Here is a 20,118-nt window from a genome sequence, read left to right on the forward strand (position 1 = left end):
TGTTGAGATATAACATAATGGGCAAGGATATATAGTTATATTCGTCCACTGATGGAGATAAATGGAATTCTAATATGTTGAAATTGGGATGCATTGATAGGTTTGTGTTTGATTGCTTGGCTGGCAATGTGATCTGATGCAAGTTGGTCAGCAAAAATGGCTGCAAATAAAAATAAAGATGCAAGCTAATTGTTGATAATGGCTTCATGAATACTCCATAGTTCTCCATCATGCTAAATTAAAATTAATTTTAGTCGGAAAGTCTGTTGAACTTTTTGCATCCGTATTTCTTGAAATTTCTGATTTTTCTTTAATGAATCTATAATTTTATATTTTGCCCAGATGTTTCTTCAATTAATCTTTTTTTTTTTTTTGCTCTAATACCCTCGCCGCTCGCTCCAATTGGTAGTTGCCAACCTAAATCATGAGCAGTCTTTTTTTTTAATTTTTTCTTCAGAAATTATACAATTTTAAGTTTTAGCAACTTCTTAATTGCGATCCCAATCTTTCTTATCCCAATCCTGACTTGGGGTAAGTTCAGGGAACGTCCTTGGACGGACAGGATTAGGCATTGGGCTTAATGTTAAGGTCATCTTAGGAATAAGGAAGGTCCTAATTTGGGCCGCTTGTGCACCGAGAGGACCCCACGATCCAGTGGGCAGAAGATAAAGCGCTCTCGGCCGCAAAACGACGGCCCAAAGTCGGCGGTCGATATCCGAGGATTCCGCTCTCCAAACGGTAAACTTTTGTCCCTTGCGGAGGAAACATAGCCTCTTAGGCCTGGCTCGAGCCACGAGCCGCCACCTCCAACCCCTCTCCCCCCCTCCTCCATACCCAAGCATCACTATTTCTTTATTTGCTTATTTGTTAATTTAATTTTTTTTGCATATAAGTATCTTGTAAATGACCTATAATTGCGATCCCCATTGCTAATTAAATTGGTTTATTAGATCAATTCATCCATCTCATGGTTGTGATTGTGTCGTTCGATATCTGGTGCATGTTGCTTTCAATGTGACCCCACTTGGTAGATCATTTTTCAATGTGACCCCACTTGGTAGATCATTACGTACTACAAGATCCATGAAGTTGGGTGGCTATTTCAGCTTCCATTTTACTCAAAGATAAAGAAGTCAATGTCAAGGAATGAAAACCTCAACAATTTTTGCTCAGAAAAAAAAAAAAAAAAACTACAGCATTTTGATTTACACATGTAAGTAAAATTAATTCTTTGAATTATATATGACTAATTACTCTTAGATAGCAAGACTTGTTTTGTCTTAATCAATAAGAAACTGCGAAGTGTATGCTTGCATTTTGCATAGCTCGTTTGGAATAAGCCTGCAAAGCCTTTGAACAGCAACTTTTTCAAGGGAAGTTACCAAGAAATGCATCGCATACAATCATGTAGTTTCTCAACACTTTTTGACTCCTCCACCGCCAAAAAGAAGGTAATTTTCACTTGATTTTGTAATGATACGCATTCTAAATAAAATTCACTAATAAAAAGTTTCATATTCTTATTATTTTATATTTAATTAATTTTGTAATTCAGCTTGAAACTTGGAAAATTAAAATTGGTCCGGCTTGTTTAATTTACAATGCATTAAATTGGTTCATGTTTTATTTATTATAAAGTTAAAGATCAGTTCTTTGTATGGCCTTATATTTGCTCGTTTATAAATCTATTTTTAGAAAATCTTTCATTAGATCAGCACAATAAGTCATGAAGTATATTTTGCTCAAGAATTTCTATGGGATTTTATACAGTAATGGGCCTAAACATTTCATGATTATCTTAATTTCTGTTTAATGCCTTTTAATCTTTTATTATCCTTAAAAAAAAAGGTTCCTGATACTTTTTTTCACCCTTTAGCATCTTACGTAATGTCAGGCCAAAGTGGAGCGTGCAATAAGAAAGCTCCGCGTCTACTGTGAGATGTTCTCTGTGAGGGCAAATGTGGCACTTAGTCTGCTTGTGCGATTGTTGCCTACGTTTCCTGTGATGTAGATACCCACAACAACAATAATAACAAATTAAAAAAATTATACATTATTTTTTTTTTTTTATACCGGAGGCTTACACAAATCTTATGATCTAGCATAAGCATAGTCAATTGATTTGAGAAAAACAAAAAATGCTTAGCGGCAGGGATAGGTTTAGAAATTTTTTTCGAAAGATTAAACAATAAAAAAGATAATTCAGTAGGCTCAGTGGAACTGGGCGTAGTCTTCTAACCGTAGGGTTCCAAATTCGAATCGCCCCGCGTATCGATTAAAATGTGGTGATACTGCTTGGACTTGGGATCTAGAAGTGCTTATTGGTCCACTGATAGCTTTGATAGCGCCAGATGTGACGTACTCACCTTCGGATGGGGAAAATATGAATAAAACTGTGTCTACCCGCATCGAACATTCTTCTGGCGAGGTGGGGGCCTAGTGGGGGCTGCTACAGGGGTGGGCTTGACTCTTCCTTCTTCCTACCCATTTTGTCTCAGCAAAAAAAATAAAAAATAAAAAGATTAAACAATAAAAAAGATAATTCAATAGGCTCTTTTGTTTGTTTTTTTGATATACATGAATAACTTTAATTTATTATTATTATTTTTTTACCAATTCTATGGCAAAATAGTAAGTAACCAAGTCGATCCTTCAATCAGCCCGGACTTAACGACAAACAAAAAGGATCATTAGGAGGCATGGTCAAGAAAGCTTTGTAATTGAAAATCCATTAGTGGGAAGAAGAAAAAGTTGAAATGACAGAAGGGGAGGAGAAAGTGGGGGCAGAGATTTGATATATTTTCTAATTTTTGGGTTGGGAGGACAAAAAGGCACCCTCCGAATAATCAAACCCCTTGTTTGACTGGACTCCGGACTGGAGATAGCGAGGAGAAATATTTGTATATATATATATATATATATATAAAACTAAACTTGTAAGAAGCCAAAAAAGCCCCCCTAAACCCAATGATTAAAAACTAAAGCCATCTCTCAATTCCGTCAACTTGGGTTTGTTGGGTTCCCTCACCGTCCCTCCCCGTACCTCCCCCTCCACCTCCACTTCCACCTCCTCTTTCTCTCCCCCCACCTTCTGTGAATCCACTTCTCTCTCAAACCCTTCTATAAAATAACCTTTCGAGAGATTTAGAAGGTTCCTACATCCCATTTCTTCCAAAAGATCGCATCAGATGGCTGCCCGGAGCTTACAAAGATAGTTCTGGCCGCAAAGACGCCAGCTTTCCATCTGTTTTCCTCTGCAAATTCATCTTTTTGATCTTGGTTTATTTGGTTTTATCCAGAGATTCTGTTTTCTTGGGCAAACAATAAAGCCAGGTTGCATCAAAATTTGATCTTTCTTCTTCGACGACGGCGATTTTGAAACCGATTCGATAGAGGTTTTGATCAGTAAGTATTTTATCCTTCTCCTTTTTTTCATCCTTTGGTGCATCCATCCAAATAGTATCAGGATTGATTGAAAAAAAAACCCTTTTTTTTGAGAATCAGTAGAGCTCTCTGTTTCCGTTGGAGGCCTCCGAAATGCGAGACCTTCGGCAACCAAGGAGAAAGAGTGCAGCAGCTGTAAAAGAAGCCTTTTTCTCCCTTCTTCTAAGCTCTTTCCACTGATTTCAAGCTATGGAAAGCGTCAGCTCGGCCTTCTTCTCCATCCTGCTGATGCTGCTGTATGCTTCCCCTTCTTCCATGGCGGCGACCGACGAAGCCTCCGCTTTGATCTCATTCAAGTTTTCGTCCGTTAAGCTTGACCCCAGAGGCTTCTTGGAGAACTGGGCTGTTAACGGCAGTGCCGACAATCCGAATTCGGACGCCCCGTGCTCGTGGACTGGAGTGATTTGCTCGCCGGCCGACGGGCGGGTGCGAGGCCTGAACCTGAGCAACATGGGCCTAATTGGCCGGGTTAGCATTCACGAGCTCATGGCGCTGCCGGACCTCCGCAGCGTTGATCTCCACGGGAATTTGTTCTACGGCAATCTCTCTTACAGCAGCACAGCTTCCTCTCTCCCCTGCAGCTTCGAGACCGTGGACTTGTCGTCGAACAGCTTCAACGAAACCATTCCGGGGGACTTCCTGGCCTCCTGCCCAAGCTTGGTCTTGCTCAACCTATCGAGGAATTCGATCCCCGGCGGCATTTCTCCGTTTGGGTCTTCCATCCAGGTGCTCGATTTGTCCCGCAACAGGATAGCCGACCACGGGCTGTTGAACTACTCGCTTTCGAGCTGCAACAATCTGAACTATCTCAATTTGTCCGACAACAAGCTCACCGGGAGGCTGAGGAGCCTGCCATCCTGCACCAATCTCAGAGTCCTCGATCTATCATATAACATTATCTCCGGGAACATTCCGGCGAACTTCATATCGAAGTCGCCGGCCTCGCTGCAGCAATTGGATCTCTCCCACAACAACCTCTCTGGTGGATTCTCAAGCTTCGACTTTGGGCGCTGTGGTGGGCTCTCGGTGCTCGACTTGTCCTACAACGGCCTCCATGGCAGGGGGCTGCCGCCGAGCTTGGCCAATTGCCGGCAGCTCGTAAGGCTCGATCTCTCAGGCAATCAGTTTGTAAGTGAAATCCCCGTATTCTGGCAGAACTTCCCCAAATTGAAGCACCTATCTCTGGCCAGCAATGGTTTTAAAGGTGAAATCCCGCCGGAATTAGGCCGGACATGCGGGGCCATCGCCGAGCTCAACCTGTCGGGAAATCAGCTCACTGGCGGGCTACCGCCGACTTTTGTCTCCTGCTCTTCGCTCCAGGTACTCGACCTTGCCAATAACCAGCTCTCCGGTGATTTCCTCGAGCTGGTGATCAGCACTCTGCCTTCTCTGAAGCTTCTCCACCTTCCATTCAACAACATCAGCGGTCGGGTGCCATTTCGGGCGCTGACCAACTGTACATTGCTCGAAGAGATCGACCTCGGCTCGAACGAGTTCGCCGGCGACATTGAAATCCCATCTGGCTTCTGTTCATCTCTTCCTTCCCTCCGGAGGATCCTCCTGCCGAACAATTTCTTGATAGGATCCGTGCCGTCGGAGTTGGGCAATTGTACTAATCTTCAGACCATCGACCTGAGCTTCAACTTCTTGAGCGGCCCGATTCCTTCGGAGATCTGGTCGCTTCCCAAACTCACGGTTTTGGTCATATGGGCTAGCAATCTCTCCGGCGAGATACCGCAAGACCTCTGTTCAAATAGCGCGAGCTTGGAGACGTTAATCCTCAGCTACAACATCATCAGCGGAAGCATCCCCTCGTCGTTCGCCAAGTGCGCGAACCTTATATGGGTGTCCTTCTCCGGCAATCGCCTTGTCGGGAGGATCCCCAGCGGCATCGGCAACCTGCAGAAGCTGGCGATCCTCCAATTGGGCAGCAACTCGCTCTCCGGAGAGATACCGCCGGAGCTCGGCAGCTGCCGGAATCTCATATGGCTCGACCTCAACAGCAACGCCCTGAGCGGCTCCATCCCGCCCTCCCTCGCCTCGCAGACGGGGCTTATAGTCCCCGGCATTGTGTCCGGGAAACACTTCGCGTTCTTGAGAAACGAGGGTGGCAACATTTGCCCCGGCGCCGGCGTCCTGTTCGAGTTTGAGAGCATCCGGCCCGAGAGGCTTGCGAGCTTCCCGCCGGTGCATTCCTGCCCCTCTACAAGAATATACACCGGCACGACGGTCTACTCCTTCGCGAGCAACGGAAGCATGATCTACCTCGACCTCTCCTACAATCTGCTCTCGGGGACGATACCGGAGAACTTGGGAACCATGTACTATCTCCAAGTTCTGAACTTGGGGCACAACAGGCTGACGGAGAGGATACCGGAGAGCTTCGGAGGTCTGAGAATGGTCGGAGCGCTCGATCTCTCCCACAACGATCTCGCCGGTTACATCCCGGGGACGCTCGGCACGCTGACATTCCTCACCGACTTGGACGTCTCCAACAACCGCCTCGCCGGCCCGATCCCGACAGCGGGCCAGCTCACGACATTCCCGGCGGCGCGGTACGAGAACAATTCCGGCCTCTGTGGGGTCCCTCTGCCCCCTTGCGGGGCTAATGCCGATGACCACCATGGCTCTCATCCACAGCGGTGGAAGGTGTTCGGCGGGAGCATCCTGATTGGCGTCGGTCTATCTCTGCTCATCCTGGCGTCGCTCATGCTGGCCCTGTACAAGATGAAGAGGCGCCAGAAGCCGGAGGAGCTGGGAGGTGCGTATGTCGAGAGCCTCCCGACCTCCGGCACCGCGAGCTGGAAGCTTTCCGGCGTTCTCGAGCCTCTCAGCATCAACGTCGCCACCTTCGAGAAGCCTCTCAGGAAGCTGACATTCGCGCACCTCCTCGAGGCCACCAATGGCTTCAGCGCCGGCAGCTTGATCGGGACCGGCGGGTTCGGAGAGGTCTACAAGGCCCAGCTCGAGGATGGGAGTGTCGTCGCCGTCAAGAAGCTGATCCACGTCACAAGCCAGGGGGACCGAGAATTCACCGCCGAAATGGAGACGATCGGCAAGATCAAGCACCGGAACCTTGCGCCGCTGCTGGGCTACTGCAAGGTTGGCGACGAGAGGCTTCTGGTCTACGAGTACATGAAATTTGGAAGCTTGGATATGGTTCTCCATGACCGGAGGAGCAAGGGTGGTGCTGTTCGACTAGATTGGGCGGCGAGGAAGAAGATAGCGATCGGCTCGGCCAGGGGGCTCGCCTTTCTGCACCACAGCTGCATTCCCCACATCATCCACCGAGACATGAAGTCGAGCAACGTCCTCCTCGACGAGAATTTGGAGGCCCGAGTGTCCGATTTCGGCATGGCGAGGCTCGTGAACGCCCTGGACACCCACCTCAGCGTAAGCACGCTTGCAGGAACGCCGGGCTACGTGCCCCCCGAGTACTACCAGAGCTTCCGGTGCACCACCAAGGGGGATGTCTATAGTTATGGAGTTGTGCTCTTGGAGCTCCTATCGGGGAAGAAGCCAATCGATCCTTTGGAGTTTGGCGACAGCAACCTCGTCGGTTGGGCGAAGCAGATGGTGAAGGACAACAGAAGCAGCGAGATCTTCGACCATGAATTGCTGGGAAAAAACTCGGGGGAGGCTGAGCTATACCAGTATCTAAAGATTGCTTGCGACTGCTTGGATGACCGACCGCTCCGGAGGCCGACCATGATTCAGGTGATGGCGATGTTCGAAGAGCTTCAGATCGACACCGACAGCGATTTCCTCGATGGATTTTCCGTCGGGAGAACCATCATCGATGAATCAAGAGAGAGAGCGCCTTAAATCTGCATGGAGTTCGTAGCGTGATCACAAATTTTGTTGCATTTGGAATGGAAAGTGCTGGTTGCTGCCATTTCGAAGGGTTGAATTATTTTTTAGACATACTGATTGCAGCATTTTGATTACTGTAAATAGCACAAGAATGTTTAGGAGAAAGAAGAGAATATTGTAGATTAAATCAGAGAAGATCTTTTGTTGTTCGATGGGAGACCGGGAAAGGAAAGAAAAGGGGTCTTAGATTAATTACTTCACAATCCCATGCGCACTTTCTCTTCTTTATATATATATATATATATATGCGCGCGCGCGGGGGTTACATCACAGTTTTCTGTGGCTTTTATAGCTATCTAGTTCATGGTTTATGTATTTGCGATGAGTTGAGTTCGTGCTATCGTGTAAGGCTCAATCTTAGACGCAAATATGGCCATGCAGATTTTTTTTTAATGATGAGTGTTACTGGCGACTTGCATCAAAAAGAAAGTGTCGTTGGCAACTGAGTTGAAATATTTAATACACATGTATTTTGGTATTTCATTGCAGACATAGGACGGACACTGGCTTGAATAACCTCCATCCTTTCAACCAAAAATAAAATAAAATATTAACCTCCATTTTAGATTTGCTTACTTTTCTTTAACCATTTTTACTGACTTCTGAATCACCGTTGGGCTAAAAAAACGATGCAAATTGTTCGTTCTATTGGATTTGGAACTCAACTGTTATCCGTTGAGATTAAAATATTTACATCTCTTGTTCCTCTGAATCCTTTAGTTTAGCTGCCCATTGGCATTGAGGAGGAATCCTTTAGTTTAGCTGCCCATTGGCATTGAAGGAGGTTTAAGCCCCCCACCCCCCAATTCTTTTTTTTTCTAATTTTTTAACTAGAAAACTAACCTGGAGCTCTATCAAGCTCACAAAATGAGATAGATTTATTTATATATTTTATATTTTTTTATATTTTGCAAGGTCGGAGATGTTAGTTGCTATGTTCTTGCTCTTATTTCAGGGACCAAGTAGAATTTTATAATTTATCCCACCTGCCAGTGGCTGCCACCTATATATGAGGCTGGCTAAAAAGTCCATCTAATACACGCAACATTAAGAGAACCATTAATTTACCGATCAATCGATCCATAATCTATAGCCAAGTGCCATGAAACTAGTAACGAGCATTGGCATCATTTTCTAAAGTAAACTTTAGACGAGGAAATGGGAAAGGGCAGCTATCACTGTCTATATCACTGTTCATATGTTTCATGGGCAGGTTAGGTATTTGGTGACCAAGATTGGCTGCATTGGCCATGATGATGCATCCCTCCATGCACGAGTGGGTCATGACGTGGGAGCTGGCTAAATATGATGAAGAAGTAACGAGCAAAGGACAAGACAACGGTACTCCTCCATGAGTCAAAAAAAGAGGCTTTGTAATATTAGCTTGGGGATGGAAGGGTTTCTTCACCATCAAGGAGAATAGATTGGAAACGTGTGCAGGCATGCGTGGGGCAAGGGCTGGGTGGGGGGACCTCGGAAGACAAAGACCCTCCTCCTTAGTGGCCCCTCTTGGACAATGACTCCATCCTTTTGTAAATGGAGTTTCGAGGAAACCTCTCCAATGACAGGGAAATGATGAGAGGATTTGCCGTCTCATTGATCTACGTTCATATATAAATAGAATCCGTGATGTGTTATGTCGACAAGTGGAAGGAAAACCTACCATTTGGTCGAGGCCTTGGATCTTTTCAGCGTGTTTCCATTGAGTGACTCATAATCCTGACCAAATCCTAACAAAGGGATGTTACAGCTACTTTTTTTTTCTGTTTTTAATTACAATTACACTCAGTAGCTATCAGAGGTGGAAAGTTGGTGTCTGACCGAAGGTTGCCGCTTCTCTCTCTCTCTCTCTCTCTCTCTCTCTCTCTCTCTCTCTCTCTCTCTCTCTCTCTCTCTCTCTCTCTCTCTCTCTCTCTCTCTCTCTCCCCCCATTGAGGCTTTGTTTCACAGAAGTATGATAAAATGGAGAGAATATGTGGGAGGTCGAAAAATATATAAATGGTCACTTCGAATTTATGTGTCTTAGTTTAACAAGGTCTTAGTCATAGGTCCAGAAATGCTGGAATTGTAGGGATGGGATACAGTTTTCATGAGCTTGCAATCTACAAAATAATTCTTCATTCGTTTACCTGGTAGGCTGAAGAGCTTAAATAAGAAGGCCTCGCCCATCTTCACAACAGACAATGGGCCAAGCTTTGTGCAAGAGCATAAAGCCAACAGTTCTCAGCTGGCCTAGCACATTAAAAATTATGCAGACCAATCCGTCATCCAAGGTCAAAATAGTAGACCATGACTGCACCAACAGCGGGCCGATCAGGGGAACCTCTGGCTAATGTTCTCGCCGGTATCTAAGGAACAAAAATCATATGGGGTGGGTACCAGAGAAGAAATTATAGGGCGGGCTTGTCATGTTTTTCTTATTTAGGTAAATTAGTCATTTAGCAAACCAATACACTATTTAGATAAATCGATATATAGTTTCTAAAGCATAGTATCCGCCAGTATACAGTACGCGACTAGATAATATATATTTAATAAATTAATCATCCAGCAAGTCAATATACTTCTCCAAACTAATTGATACATAGTTTTCAGAACATCATATTCGTCAATACATACTACATAGTCAGGTAATACACGTTCATCAACTTTTTGATACATACTGCAAGCTTCTTTAATATACATCCAACAGTAATCAAATACACATTTCGAGATAAATAAATACACACAGTTTTCAGACTAGTATACACAACATGGCTAGGTGTTACATGTGAAGCAAATTAGTCATGTAGCCAGTCAATATATACTCTAGATAAATCGATATATAGTTTTCAGAATATAGCATTCATCGGTACCAATACATAATTTTCCTTAAATCATACGGGCTAGGTGTTTTGGGAAGAAATGAACAAAAGATGATTAATGTCCAATGCAAACTCTAAATTATAATTGCTCCAATGCAGACTCTAGTAGAGATGAGACAAGATCGTAAGCCAGGCATTCGTAGGCGACCTTATGTTATGCTCCAGTCCTACAAACAGGGTGGAGGTCATTCAGTCACAGTTGCCTCTTTTCCTCGCAATTACCAATCTCAACAACATATGTTGTTGCCACCTAGCTCGTGCTTTTCTTGGGGGCTTGCTTACTTGTTCTGAGGAAGGAAAGCATGGAGATTGTGGAATGGGGGATTGAAAGAGTGATTTGCAGAAGCTATTACAACGTGTACGAATCCAGTTTACTCATATTTGCGTCTAAGTTTCTGAAGTCAGGATTCATGGCACTGAAAGGTAAGCCCAAGGAGGAGCCCCCCTCAGAGCCCAGTCGAGCCATGCCTCCATCAACCATCTGTGTACATAAGAATAAAATTTTGGTTCCTTCTTACTTGTACAAGGAAGGCAGAACACAATTCTTTCGTTGCAAAGCTCTGTTTACATCTTCGTTCCTTGCTTGTACACATCTTTAGCAGGCCTCTCCAAAGGAGCTTCAAACTCGATGACCAAAAAAGAAAATTCAAACTTTAGATGGGGTCTAACCTAGCCTGCATTCGAAGTCTATCCTGAGATAAAAGTACTCTTCAGCTTAAGCTTGTGCATTGCCTTAGGCAAGAACTAGATCTTAATTTGGACTTGTTCATAGGTTTAATTCCATGAAGATATGGAATTCGAGATAATAACCCATCTATTCTGACAATGTAAGAGTTGTTTGTGGGCATAAAATTTTCATTTCATGATATGCTGGATTTCATATTCGCATTGTAAGATAATAATACATCATTATCCGCATGCATAATCAGATTCTGGAATAATTTTTGATAAATTCTGTATTTATATTCATATTTAGGACAGATGGATATATGTTTATGCATATATATCCAGTGAATACCAGATGCAAAAGCAGATATAATCAGATTACCTGTTTGGAACTATACTCTCTAGACCAGAAAATTTCATGGTGGCAGGCTCTCGCCCAGAAAATTTTTCCTTGATGCAGCACTAGACCATGAAATCATCACATACATTCACAATATTCAGCCATCTTCCCTCTTTACTAGGAGGCTGCAGGCAACAGATGGAGATTGCAAGTTTGTGGCTTCATCCATCTCTTCCCCTTTCTTTTGTTTTTTTGAGTAGAACCCATCTCATATTATTTATAGTCTTCAAGCAACTCGATATGCTAAATATTGTCCTTGGCATTAAAAGAATCGTGCACAAACATTTCATCATTTGCTTCAACCTGTTTTAGCTTTGGATTCACAACACTAGACCCTGGTTAGTTTCTAGGATTTTAAAATAACAGAGATTAAATAATCTAACTGTAATAATTTACCTTCTCCTTATAACAGACTATCAGAAGAATTAAATGCACAATTCCTTGGAAAACTAGCTAAACTGAAGGAAAATAATCAGAACCAAAAGAAGGATTTCCAGATATAGATAGAAATAATCAGATCTTATCCTGTCACAAGTTATATTAAACGAAATTGAGCTAGGTGTCTACACTAGGTGAAAACACAGAAAAGAGAACTATCTTCTGAAGTACAACTTGATGTTAATTATCAGACCAAAACTTGTTTGGTAATTGAGCCCAACAGGCTAAAGCCCTTCGCAATGACAGAATAATTCATGCATTAAGCCAGCTCAGCACAAGCAGCCTCAGCTCTGTGCATGATCATCCCGAATTATTTCCGACAGTATTTGGATCCAGAATCTCCAGAGAAAAAGGAGGCTATAACTGATTTGAGAGCTTCACTGGTTAGTTCGAAGTCATAAAAGGAAAATGCTACAGAAATACTCTTGTTCAAAAGTAGGTTCAATTGTGGGAGATTAATCGCCCAAGTTTCTGGCTTTCAAAACCCAGCTGGAAAATCCAAGTCATGGTTGGACAGGTTTTTTTCAGCCCTGATGCAAACACCATTACCAACATCACCTGCACATTCACTTTATAGCATCCTTTTTGTGTAATCTAAGATTTTCTTCCTTTTTCCATCACACTTTCTTTTTTTTTCCGGTCTCAGAGGGAAAGTAGACAGTTAATAACCTGGTTGTACTCATGAGCCAATTTCATCATCCAGCAACCAGCAGTAGATTATGGTCGAAGCCAGCCACTGCTTGCAGAACCTTCAACCCATCCAAACACTCCACAAATGCTGGCTCCACCTCATCCACTGAGCTTCCTAAACCAAGTCGGCCATTTCGGCCAGAGCCCCATGCCCAAACCTCCCCCTTTGAAGTGAGAGCAATAGAATGCACACGCCCGGCTGAAACAGACATCAGTTTTTCTCCACTTAGACCTTCAACCATCCCAGGGACATCTTCTCGTCCCTGGCGTCCAAGTTGGTAGCTCTGATTCCATCCCCATGAGATCACACAGGTGCCCCATACTGTGGCTCCCTGTGATGTAGCCTTACATAGAACTAGAGAGTGACCAAGGCCTGCTGACACAGAGAATGGACGGACATTTATGCTGATTGGCAGCATTTTCGATCCTTCAGTGTTCCTGCCCAGCTGACCATATGTGTTGTCTCCACAGCTCAACAGAGTGCCATTGCCTGAAATTAAATATCAAAACTTAGGGGAACATCTAAACATCTGCAGTAACAATTTTCCCAAAAGTTCATCATTTCCTTTTCACTTAAATGAGAATATGCACAGCTGCATCAGTTCACTTATTAAATAATGACACCATGAACCAGCCTGTGAACCTCAATTTCCTAAGTACTTTTTTCTTTACAGACACATGAAATGGCTGCCCAAAGCATGCGGGCAAAGGAGAGACTATGCATCAAGAAGATGGACTGCAATGGTTCATAGTTGGATTTGAGTTGAAAACTGATAGAGGTATCGAAAAGAAGTAGATAACGATGTTCATAGTTGGATTTGAGTTGAAAACTGATAGAGGTATCGAAAAGAAGTAGATAACGATCTAGGGAATGAATACTCACCGCATAGCACCAGGGAATGATCAAGACCACAGGCCACATCAGAAACTCTAAGAGCACTCAGTTCGTGTACTATGCAGGGCTCCCAGATGATGGGCATATTCTTCTCTTTCTCCATTTTTTCTGCAACTTGTTTCTCGACGAGGTCCAGCAAAGATGCACACTTGTCCCAAGGTTTATGAGAATTTGGAGGTTGTGTAAGTGGTTTATCTAATATTTGCCCCATTTCTCCCAATCTTCCACCTTCTGAGTAACCCCAACCAAATAGTTTTCCATCCTTGCTCTGTGCCAATGCGTGGCCCCATCCAAATGAAACCTGTCCGTTTATGATAAATAGCAATTTAACTGGGAAACAAAATAATCTCCATTCATTGTGAACAATGGAAATATCTGCACTGCATGTAGGTATACAAATCCAGTCTTTGGCTATGACATAAAATATAATAAAAAATAGGGAAAATTACAGAGACACCCCAAACTTGAAGGGGTGTCTCTGTAATTTTCCCTTAAAAATATTTATGAATCTTAGGACATTTGTGCTGCAACTCATGTGATATTAACAGTTCTTTGAAAGTGCAGTCAGAGTCACTGACATAGGGAACAAATGTGATAAATCATCTCTAACAAAGCATGAAGACACAGACTTGACTCAGAAATCAATATTGACAAGTTGGAAAGCAAAAAGAAATAGGTTGTCGAAGTGGAAGTTTGCAGTGTTTACAGACTGAATCACACATCAATAGTACAAAAGGGCTTCACCATTTGTAGTATCACATATTAGAATCAAAATCGTCTCAACCAGAACATTTATTTCTGGACTCTTCTTACAGGTAATCTTTTTTTTTTTAAAAAAAAAGGCCCATTGTGTGCACTAATAATACTCTTGACAGAGTGAAGAGATTTTCATTATTTTGAACAAAAACAATGATTTTTCTTTTCTAGAAAGTCAAAATCAGCACCTTTATTATTTCATGCCCTGCTAGTGCCTCAACTTTGGAAGGTCTGGCAGCTTCTATGATACCTTCCCCAAGACCAAGTTGGCCGCGCTTGGATCTTCCCCATACCCATAGAGAACCATCATATCCAACAGCAGCGGAAACTACACCAGATGCAAATGCAGCTTGAACTCTCACATGATCCAACCCTGCCACCTTTTCTGGTTTGCTCCATGTGTCTCTGTCATTTAAAATTGCAAAAACATAAGAACAGACCCATTGATCTTGGCAACACTGACAGCTTACTTGATATTTCAATGACTGCATCGTCATCGGGAAAAGATGAGTGATTGGTTGAAAACAGCTTTCTATCATTTCAATTTGTAGGGTGCCTGTTCAGCAGTTGATTTGTTTTCACTTGTGAACTGTTCTAATCTGACCAGATGAAAAGTTGTTTTATTGCAGCACTATGCAATAAAAACTTAAATTTTGTTTTATTAGCAAAGACGGTCAGTTTCTTCTGACAGTGAGCTTCTTAGAATTCTTGCAATGGCTCTTATCTAATGGAGGTTTTGCTAATAATTATTTCTTCTGCAAAAGCCCATCCAGTTTAAATCCGGAACTTGACTTTATTCCCTTCAGTTTCAAAATAATAGAGACGTTATCCTGTAAACAAAATGTACAGAAGGGTAAGTTCATATGTCTAGACTTTAAGCAACTTGGCAGTAACAAATCAACAAAATACCTTCTCTCAAAACAAATCAACAAAATACTTATCAACAACTGACTGTGAATTTTAATCTGGAAGATGGACTAGGTTTCTGCAAAATCTCATTCAATAATCATAAACCCTCGAACTCGAGTCAGTACTTGAAGAATAGAGAAATTTATTTTGGTCAGTAAGAACACGCCGTGTTCTTAACCATTAATTTTGCAAAACAAGGAAATGCTGAGGAGTTCAAGAAAGAAATAACCTGATATTAATTCCTGGTATATCACATGTGAAGAAATTTTACGAAGGCATTACTCAGCTCAAGTTAAAGGTGTATTGAAAGGTTGGATGTTAAATATACAACTTTTTAGACTCCAGGAAACCCTGCAAACTTCAAGAGGAATAATAAAATTCACCTTGCAAGATCATTAATCACAGATAGCTAGCATCCAATAGAATTACCAGAAATTCCAATGGTACCAAATTGTCGCCAACTTAGGCAAATTCTCTCTTAAAAAACAAAGAATAAAGAAGAAAATACACGAACTTAAAAAAGTATAAAAGATCCGCAGCCACGGGAGGGGCCATTGGACCAAGACAGCTTTCCAAGCCATCACTAGGAAGGTAAGCCACCCAAATTAGTATCACTACCCAAAAATTAGAACTTCAAATATATTTGAAAAAAACTTTCGAAATCAGATAAAAGCTATTGATCAAATAATTACTGAACAAATTCCAGAACTAAAAGGCATTTTACCAGAATTTTATTCTTATTTGGAACAATAGCAAAGATCATAAAAAAGAACCTTGGACACTAAAGATAGAACGATTCCAAGCCAGCAACATTAAACTGCAGAGAGAGTTTATTACTGAACAAATTCCAGAACCAAAAGGCCTTTTACCAGAATTTAATTTTTATTTGGAACAATAGCAAAGATCATAAAAAAAAAAAAAAAAAACTTGGACACAAAAGATAGAACGATTCCAAGCCAGCATCATTAAACTGCAGAGGGAGTTTAATTGTCCAACCAAATCTCCCCCAAGAAACAGAAAACAATTGCCCTAAGCACATCCCTAGAACATATTTGAAGGATTGGCCATTTCCCAAAAGGGGCGAAATCAAGCTATAAAGGAGGTTAAGGAAGGACCTTGGAGCAGCGGCGCCCCTCCCGAGCTGGCCCTCCTCGTTCCGCCCCCAAGCCCACACCTCGCCGTCGGTGGTCACGGCAAGGGAGTGGTAGTGCCCGGCGGCGACGCCGGCGATGCGGGAGGGGAGGGAGGGGACCTTGGTGGGCTCGTAGGCGTCGGCGAGCGGGAAGGGGAGCCCGAGGGCTCCGTTGCTGTTGTCGCCGAAGCTCCAAACGGATGCCTCCGGTGGCGAAGCCTCGGCGGCGGCGGAGTAGGATCTGGCGGCGGATTTGGGAAGAGAGAAGGCGCGGAGGAGGAGGAGGCGGAGAGAGGGCGTTCGCGGTGGAGACGGCATCGGGGAGAGAGGCTAGGGCGGTGGTCACAATGGAGTCCCCTCGGTCGGTCCATGTAAGAAAAGTTACGTGGGATGCAGGTGATCGTCAGAAAGAGCGAATGGACGGACTCCTTGTAAACGCCGTTATCAGGTTATTCAGGTTACGGTGGTCCTCCATACTTGCCATGTACTTCGGAATAGTTATCGTATCCCGTTGAATCTTGCGATGCCTTTGTAAAGTCTTAAAGCTCGAATGGAGGGGCGTTGCCTGTACTTTGTAGGGCACCACGGGACGGAGAGCTTCCACGCTAACCATATTTTTCGAGAAGCCAATAAGATTATGAATTGGATAGTTATTTATATGGCCAGTCATTTCGGCAGTATCTTATGGACGGAAGATGGAGAGTTGCCCTGAGCACTCTGAAGCATTTTATTTTCTGACTTTATTGAGTGTATCCGTACTCGTCAGGTATGATCTACCTGCTTTAGCCAAAAAAAAAAAAAAAAATGAAGGGCACTAACAGCAAATGGGTTAGGTTAGACAAAACATCCCAAGCGCTGGTCTGGCTGGGTATCATATTAGTTGATTAGATTGGATCTGACTTAGATCTATGAAAAAAGTTTTTGATTGATAGAATATCTACGATGCTAACCTGACTCAGTTTCATATTCGAGTCATAATTTTGGATCCAAACCTAACTCATTAATTGGTCTGATCGAATCGAGCTAGATCCATTGAAAGAATTTTAGACTCAACAGTTTATTTAAGTCAAATTGGAATTAAGTCACACAAGACCCCAATCCAAAGTATTCACGTTTGGGTTGAGTTCGTTTTGCAATTTGAACCAAGCTTCTAACTATTCTTTTATAACTAAAATATAATAATTGAGAACTAAATATAAAATTATTAAAAAAAATTAAATAAAATAGAAGGAAGCAACTTAAACTTCAGTTTTTATTCAAAAACTTTTAGTTTCAATGAAGTAAGTAGTTATTCTTAAATTTACAAACTACACTTTTTAATACACAAACTTCACAAGCATTATAAATAGAATCCACCAAAATAAATAAATAAAATTAATATGTAAATATAATGGAGTAAAAATAGGTGAAAAGATATATAGTTGTTCAGATTAAAAAAAGATAAATTAATTTAAACAAAAATTTATTCAATGAATTGGGAAAAATATTGAGAGTTAAAAAGAAGAAGATTTATGTGATTTGGGTTCTTAGGTTGGAACAGATCAAGTTCGGGTCTAGTTAGAATTTTTATTGGCCCAAATTAGCTTTGGACAATATGCACGCTCAATTGGGTCAGGTCGAGTTGAAATATACAAGATCTAAATTCAATTTGAAATTTAGATCATATCTAATTTTTGAATCTGATCCAACCCATAGTTAGCGGAATTTAACAGATCAAATCCACATATTTAGAAAGCAAACATGTGAAACAACGAAAAAAATATGTCAGCAAAGAATAAAATAGCATGATAAGATCAAATCAGAGCCGTTCTTTTGTTCTTCATATGCTCCGTGTAAACGAGTTCAGCCAAATGAAGGCCCTGAGACCATTATAACAGCCATTATTTTAAATAATCATGAATCATTAGGAGTTGCTGAAATAAAAAAACGTCGACTCAGTGGTGACTGTAACTCGGTGGCACGGATTTCGGGGTTTGGTGTATAAACTTAGCCCAAATTGAACTCGATCTCGCCCCCCAAGGGTTAAAACTAGGGAAATCAACTTTCCAGGGTAATCAGCGAATCTCTGATAATGGGACTGGCCGACTTCCACACCTGCCACGTGGGTTTCAAAATTCGTGAGCCCCAATGGAGGGAAAATTATATTCTATACAGTATGCACCGTATGATCGTACACGCTCCCCATCACAACATCTAATTTCTTCAATAATGTATCGATATGAGCACCTGATAAATGGAACTCAGAAATAAGCGTGTTTGTGCTATGTTTGAATGATTAAAATTTTCTAAGTAATATTTGATTTTGGTATTTTATAAAAATCCAACATCACTAAATAAAAAATATTTACTGAACACATAAATATATTATAATAAAAATATTGATATATTTATTACTAATATATTTCATAAAAATATATTTTCAGTCCTATAAATTATTAATCCTACAAATTATATTAATTGTTATTATAGATTAATATTTTTATTTATATATAGTATAATATTTTTTAATACATATATTTATTTTGATTAAAAAAATAAAAAATAGAAGTAATATATCAAATAATTTTATTATAAAATATAAAGTACAATAATATATGTCTAGTGTAATTTAAAATTATCATTGAATGATAATATGATAATAATATGATTAATAATATACTATAATATAATATCATTTATAATATCTATATAAATTATTCATGGTATATTAATATATATTTTTGTTGGACTGAAGGACATTTTTTTTTAAAAAAATCAACCCAAGTTCACCTCTTCGGGGGGTGAATTTTCGCCCAAAAACTCTCTGCCTTGGTCTTTGCATGTGACCTCTTTTTCACCTCCTTGTCGTCCACCTCATGGTTGGTTTCCTTAGTGGGCAAAGCCACATGTATATGTTGGAATTTTGATATAAAAAATGTAAGAAATATTTTTTATTAAATTATAAAAATCCTCTTGAGATTGAGAATAAATTATACTTTAATAGTTCGAAAAATTTAAGCTTATTCCTTTTAGACTTATTTTCATCCAACATTCTAATTTATAGCTTAACGAAAAAGTTAGTGAGATCGTTAATCTTAAATGAGACTCGAATGTCACATTAAAAAAAATAAAAGATAATCAAAATAATCTTAAGTTTCATAATAGCTATCTAAGAAATTAAAAAAAGATGCGCATTCTTCTTTCCGTCAAAAGACAATTTTGATTTTTTTACATAAAGCACAACAGCTTCCTCTCGAGGGGGTTTCCGAATTTAGTCCCACATCGACTAAGTAGCGGAAAGGTCTGTTCCTTATAATGAGGAGGCTTAAGCCTTTCCTCTCGAGGGCCCTTTTGTGGAACAAAACCGTGAGGGGCGTTGGCGGGTGATCCCTGTACGAGCTTCGCGCCCAAAGACATGTGCGCCCCCTGCGCGAGCTTCGCGCTAGCAAGGCATCCCCAAAGCGGACAATACCTCGGGAGCGACGCAGTCGCTTTCGCTGCTCGGATCGGTGGGGGGCTATGCTGGTGACGGGGTGCAAATTCCGCATCAATTAACACCGTAAATTTAATTTAATATAGGCGTAGGTTTTATTAACATGTAATTTTAGAGGAGTTTTTGTAATTCTATTTTTTTTTCTTAACGGTGTCGGTAACGTGCTTGCCCACTTCGAGGAGCACCCGGGTGTTTCTGAAACGGTCGGTACCATCGAGGGCATATGAATTTTGGTGGGGTTTTTCTTTCTTCTCTCTAGTGAACACCACGTACGCAGTGGGACCCTTGGAGGATTGCCACGTGGAACAGGATGTAGCAGGCTTTCATCCGCAATGGAGATGCCTTATTTTTTTAATTGAATATTTTATTTTATCTTCTATACGAATATATCTTTATTAGATTGTTTCAACAAATTTAATTTTATTAAAACAAAAAAAAAGTGAAAAAATAGTTCCAAAATAAAAGAGACGCACCGAGCAACCACACCATTGTGGTGAAAAGGCGGAGCCACTTTTAGATGCATCTATGATGTAAATAAAAAGGATGAGGAATCCGCAAGATTCAGTTGCTCAAGGGGGA

At 41.5% G+C, this 20,118-nt stretch overlaps 2 protein-coding genes across 4 annotated transcripts; one reads left to right on the top strand and one right to left on the bottom strand.

The window, feature by feature from the left end:
• Positions 1-3,002: 3,002 nt before the first annotated feature.
• LOC103702338 (brassinosteroid LRR receptor kinase BRL1-like) lies at positions 3,003-7,520 on the top strand. Of its 3 annotated transcripts, none has more exons than XM_089926228.1 (2): positions 3,003-3,405; positions 3,499-7,520. In XM_089926228.1, the coding sequence occupies exon 2, from the start codon at positions 3,634-3,636 to the stop codon at positions 7,267-7,269; it is 3,636 nt and encodes a 1,211-aa protein (XP_089782354.1). In that variant the 5' UTR covers positions 3,003-3,405; positions 3,499-3,633; the 3' UTR covers positions 7,270-7,520. The 3 variants fall into 3 exon arrangements, with proteins under 3 accessions (XP_089782354.1, XP_008782942.4, XP_038983899.3); XM_008784720.6 differs by having other exon boundaries at positions 3,505-7,520; XM_039127971.3 differs by having other exon boundaries at positions 3,508-7,520.
• A 4,202-nt stretch (positions 7,521-11,722) lies between these two features.
• On the bottom strand, positions 11,723-16,494 carry RUG2 (Regulator of chromosome condensation (RCC1) family protein). The gene is made up of 4 exons (XM_008784721.6): positions 16,051-16,494; positions 14,215-14,431; positions 13,259-13,571; positions 11,723-12,865 (listed from the first exon to the last, which is right to left on the bottom strand). Exons 1-4 carry the CDS (start codon positions 16,383-16,385, stop codon positions 12,381-12,383), a joined length of 1,350 nt encoding a protein of 449 aa, XP_008782943.2. The 5' UTR covers positions 16,386-16,494; the 3' UTR covers positions 11,723-12,380.
• Between the last annotated feature and the right edge of the window lie 3,624 nt (positions 16,495-20,118).

This window comes from Phoenix dactylifera, chromosome 11 (genome assembly GCF_051530095.1).
Source record: "Phoenix dactylifera cultivar Ajwa chromosome 11, Ajwa_hap1_PhDact_Kaust_v1.1, whole genome shotgun sequence".
NCBI classification, from domain to species: Eukaryota; Viridiplantae; Streptophyta; class Magnoliopsida; order Arecales; family Arecaceae; genus Phoenix; species Phoenix dactylifera.

Excerpts from the sequence above, each read along its gene's own strand:
- LOC103702338 (XM_089926228.1), top strand. The coding sequence starts at position 3,634 with ATGGAAAGCGTCAGCTCGGCCTTCTTCTCCATCCTGCTGATGCTGCTG.
- RUG2 (XM_008784721.6), bottom strand. The coding sequence starts at position 16,385 with ATGCCGTCTCCACCGCGAACGCCCTCTCTCCGCCTCCTCCTCCTCCGC. Across the intron at positions 14,432-16,050 it reads AGGGGCGCCGCTGCTCCAAG|AGACACATGGAGCAAACCAG; the intron begins GTCCTTCCTTAA and ends TTTAAATGACAG. Across the intron at positions 13,572-14,214 it reads CAGGGCATGAAATAATAAAG|GTTTCATTTGGATGGGGCCA; the intron begins GTGCTGATTTTG and ends ATAAACGGACAG.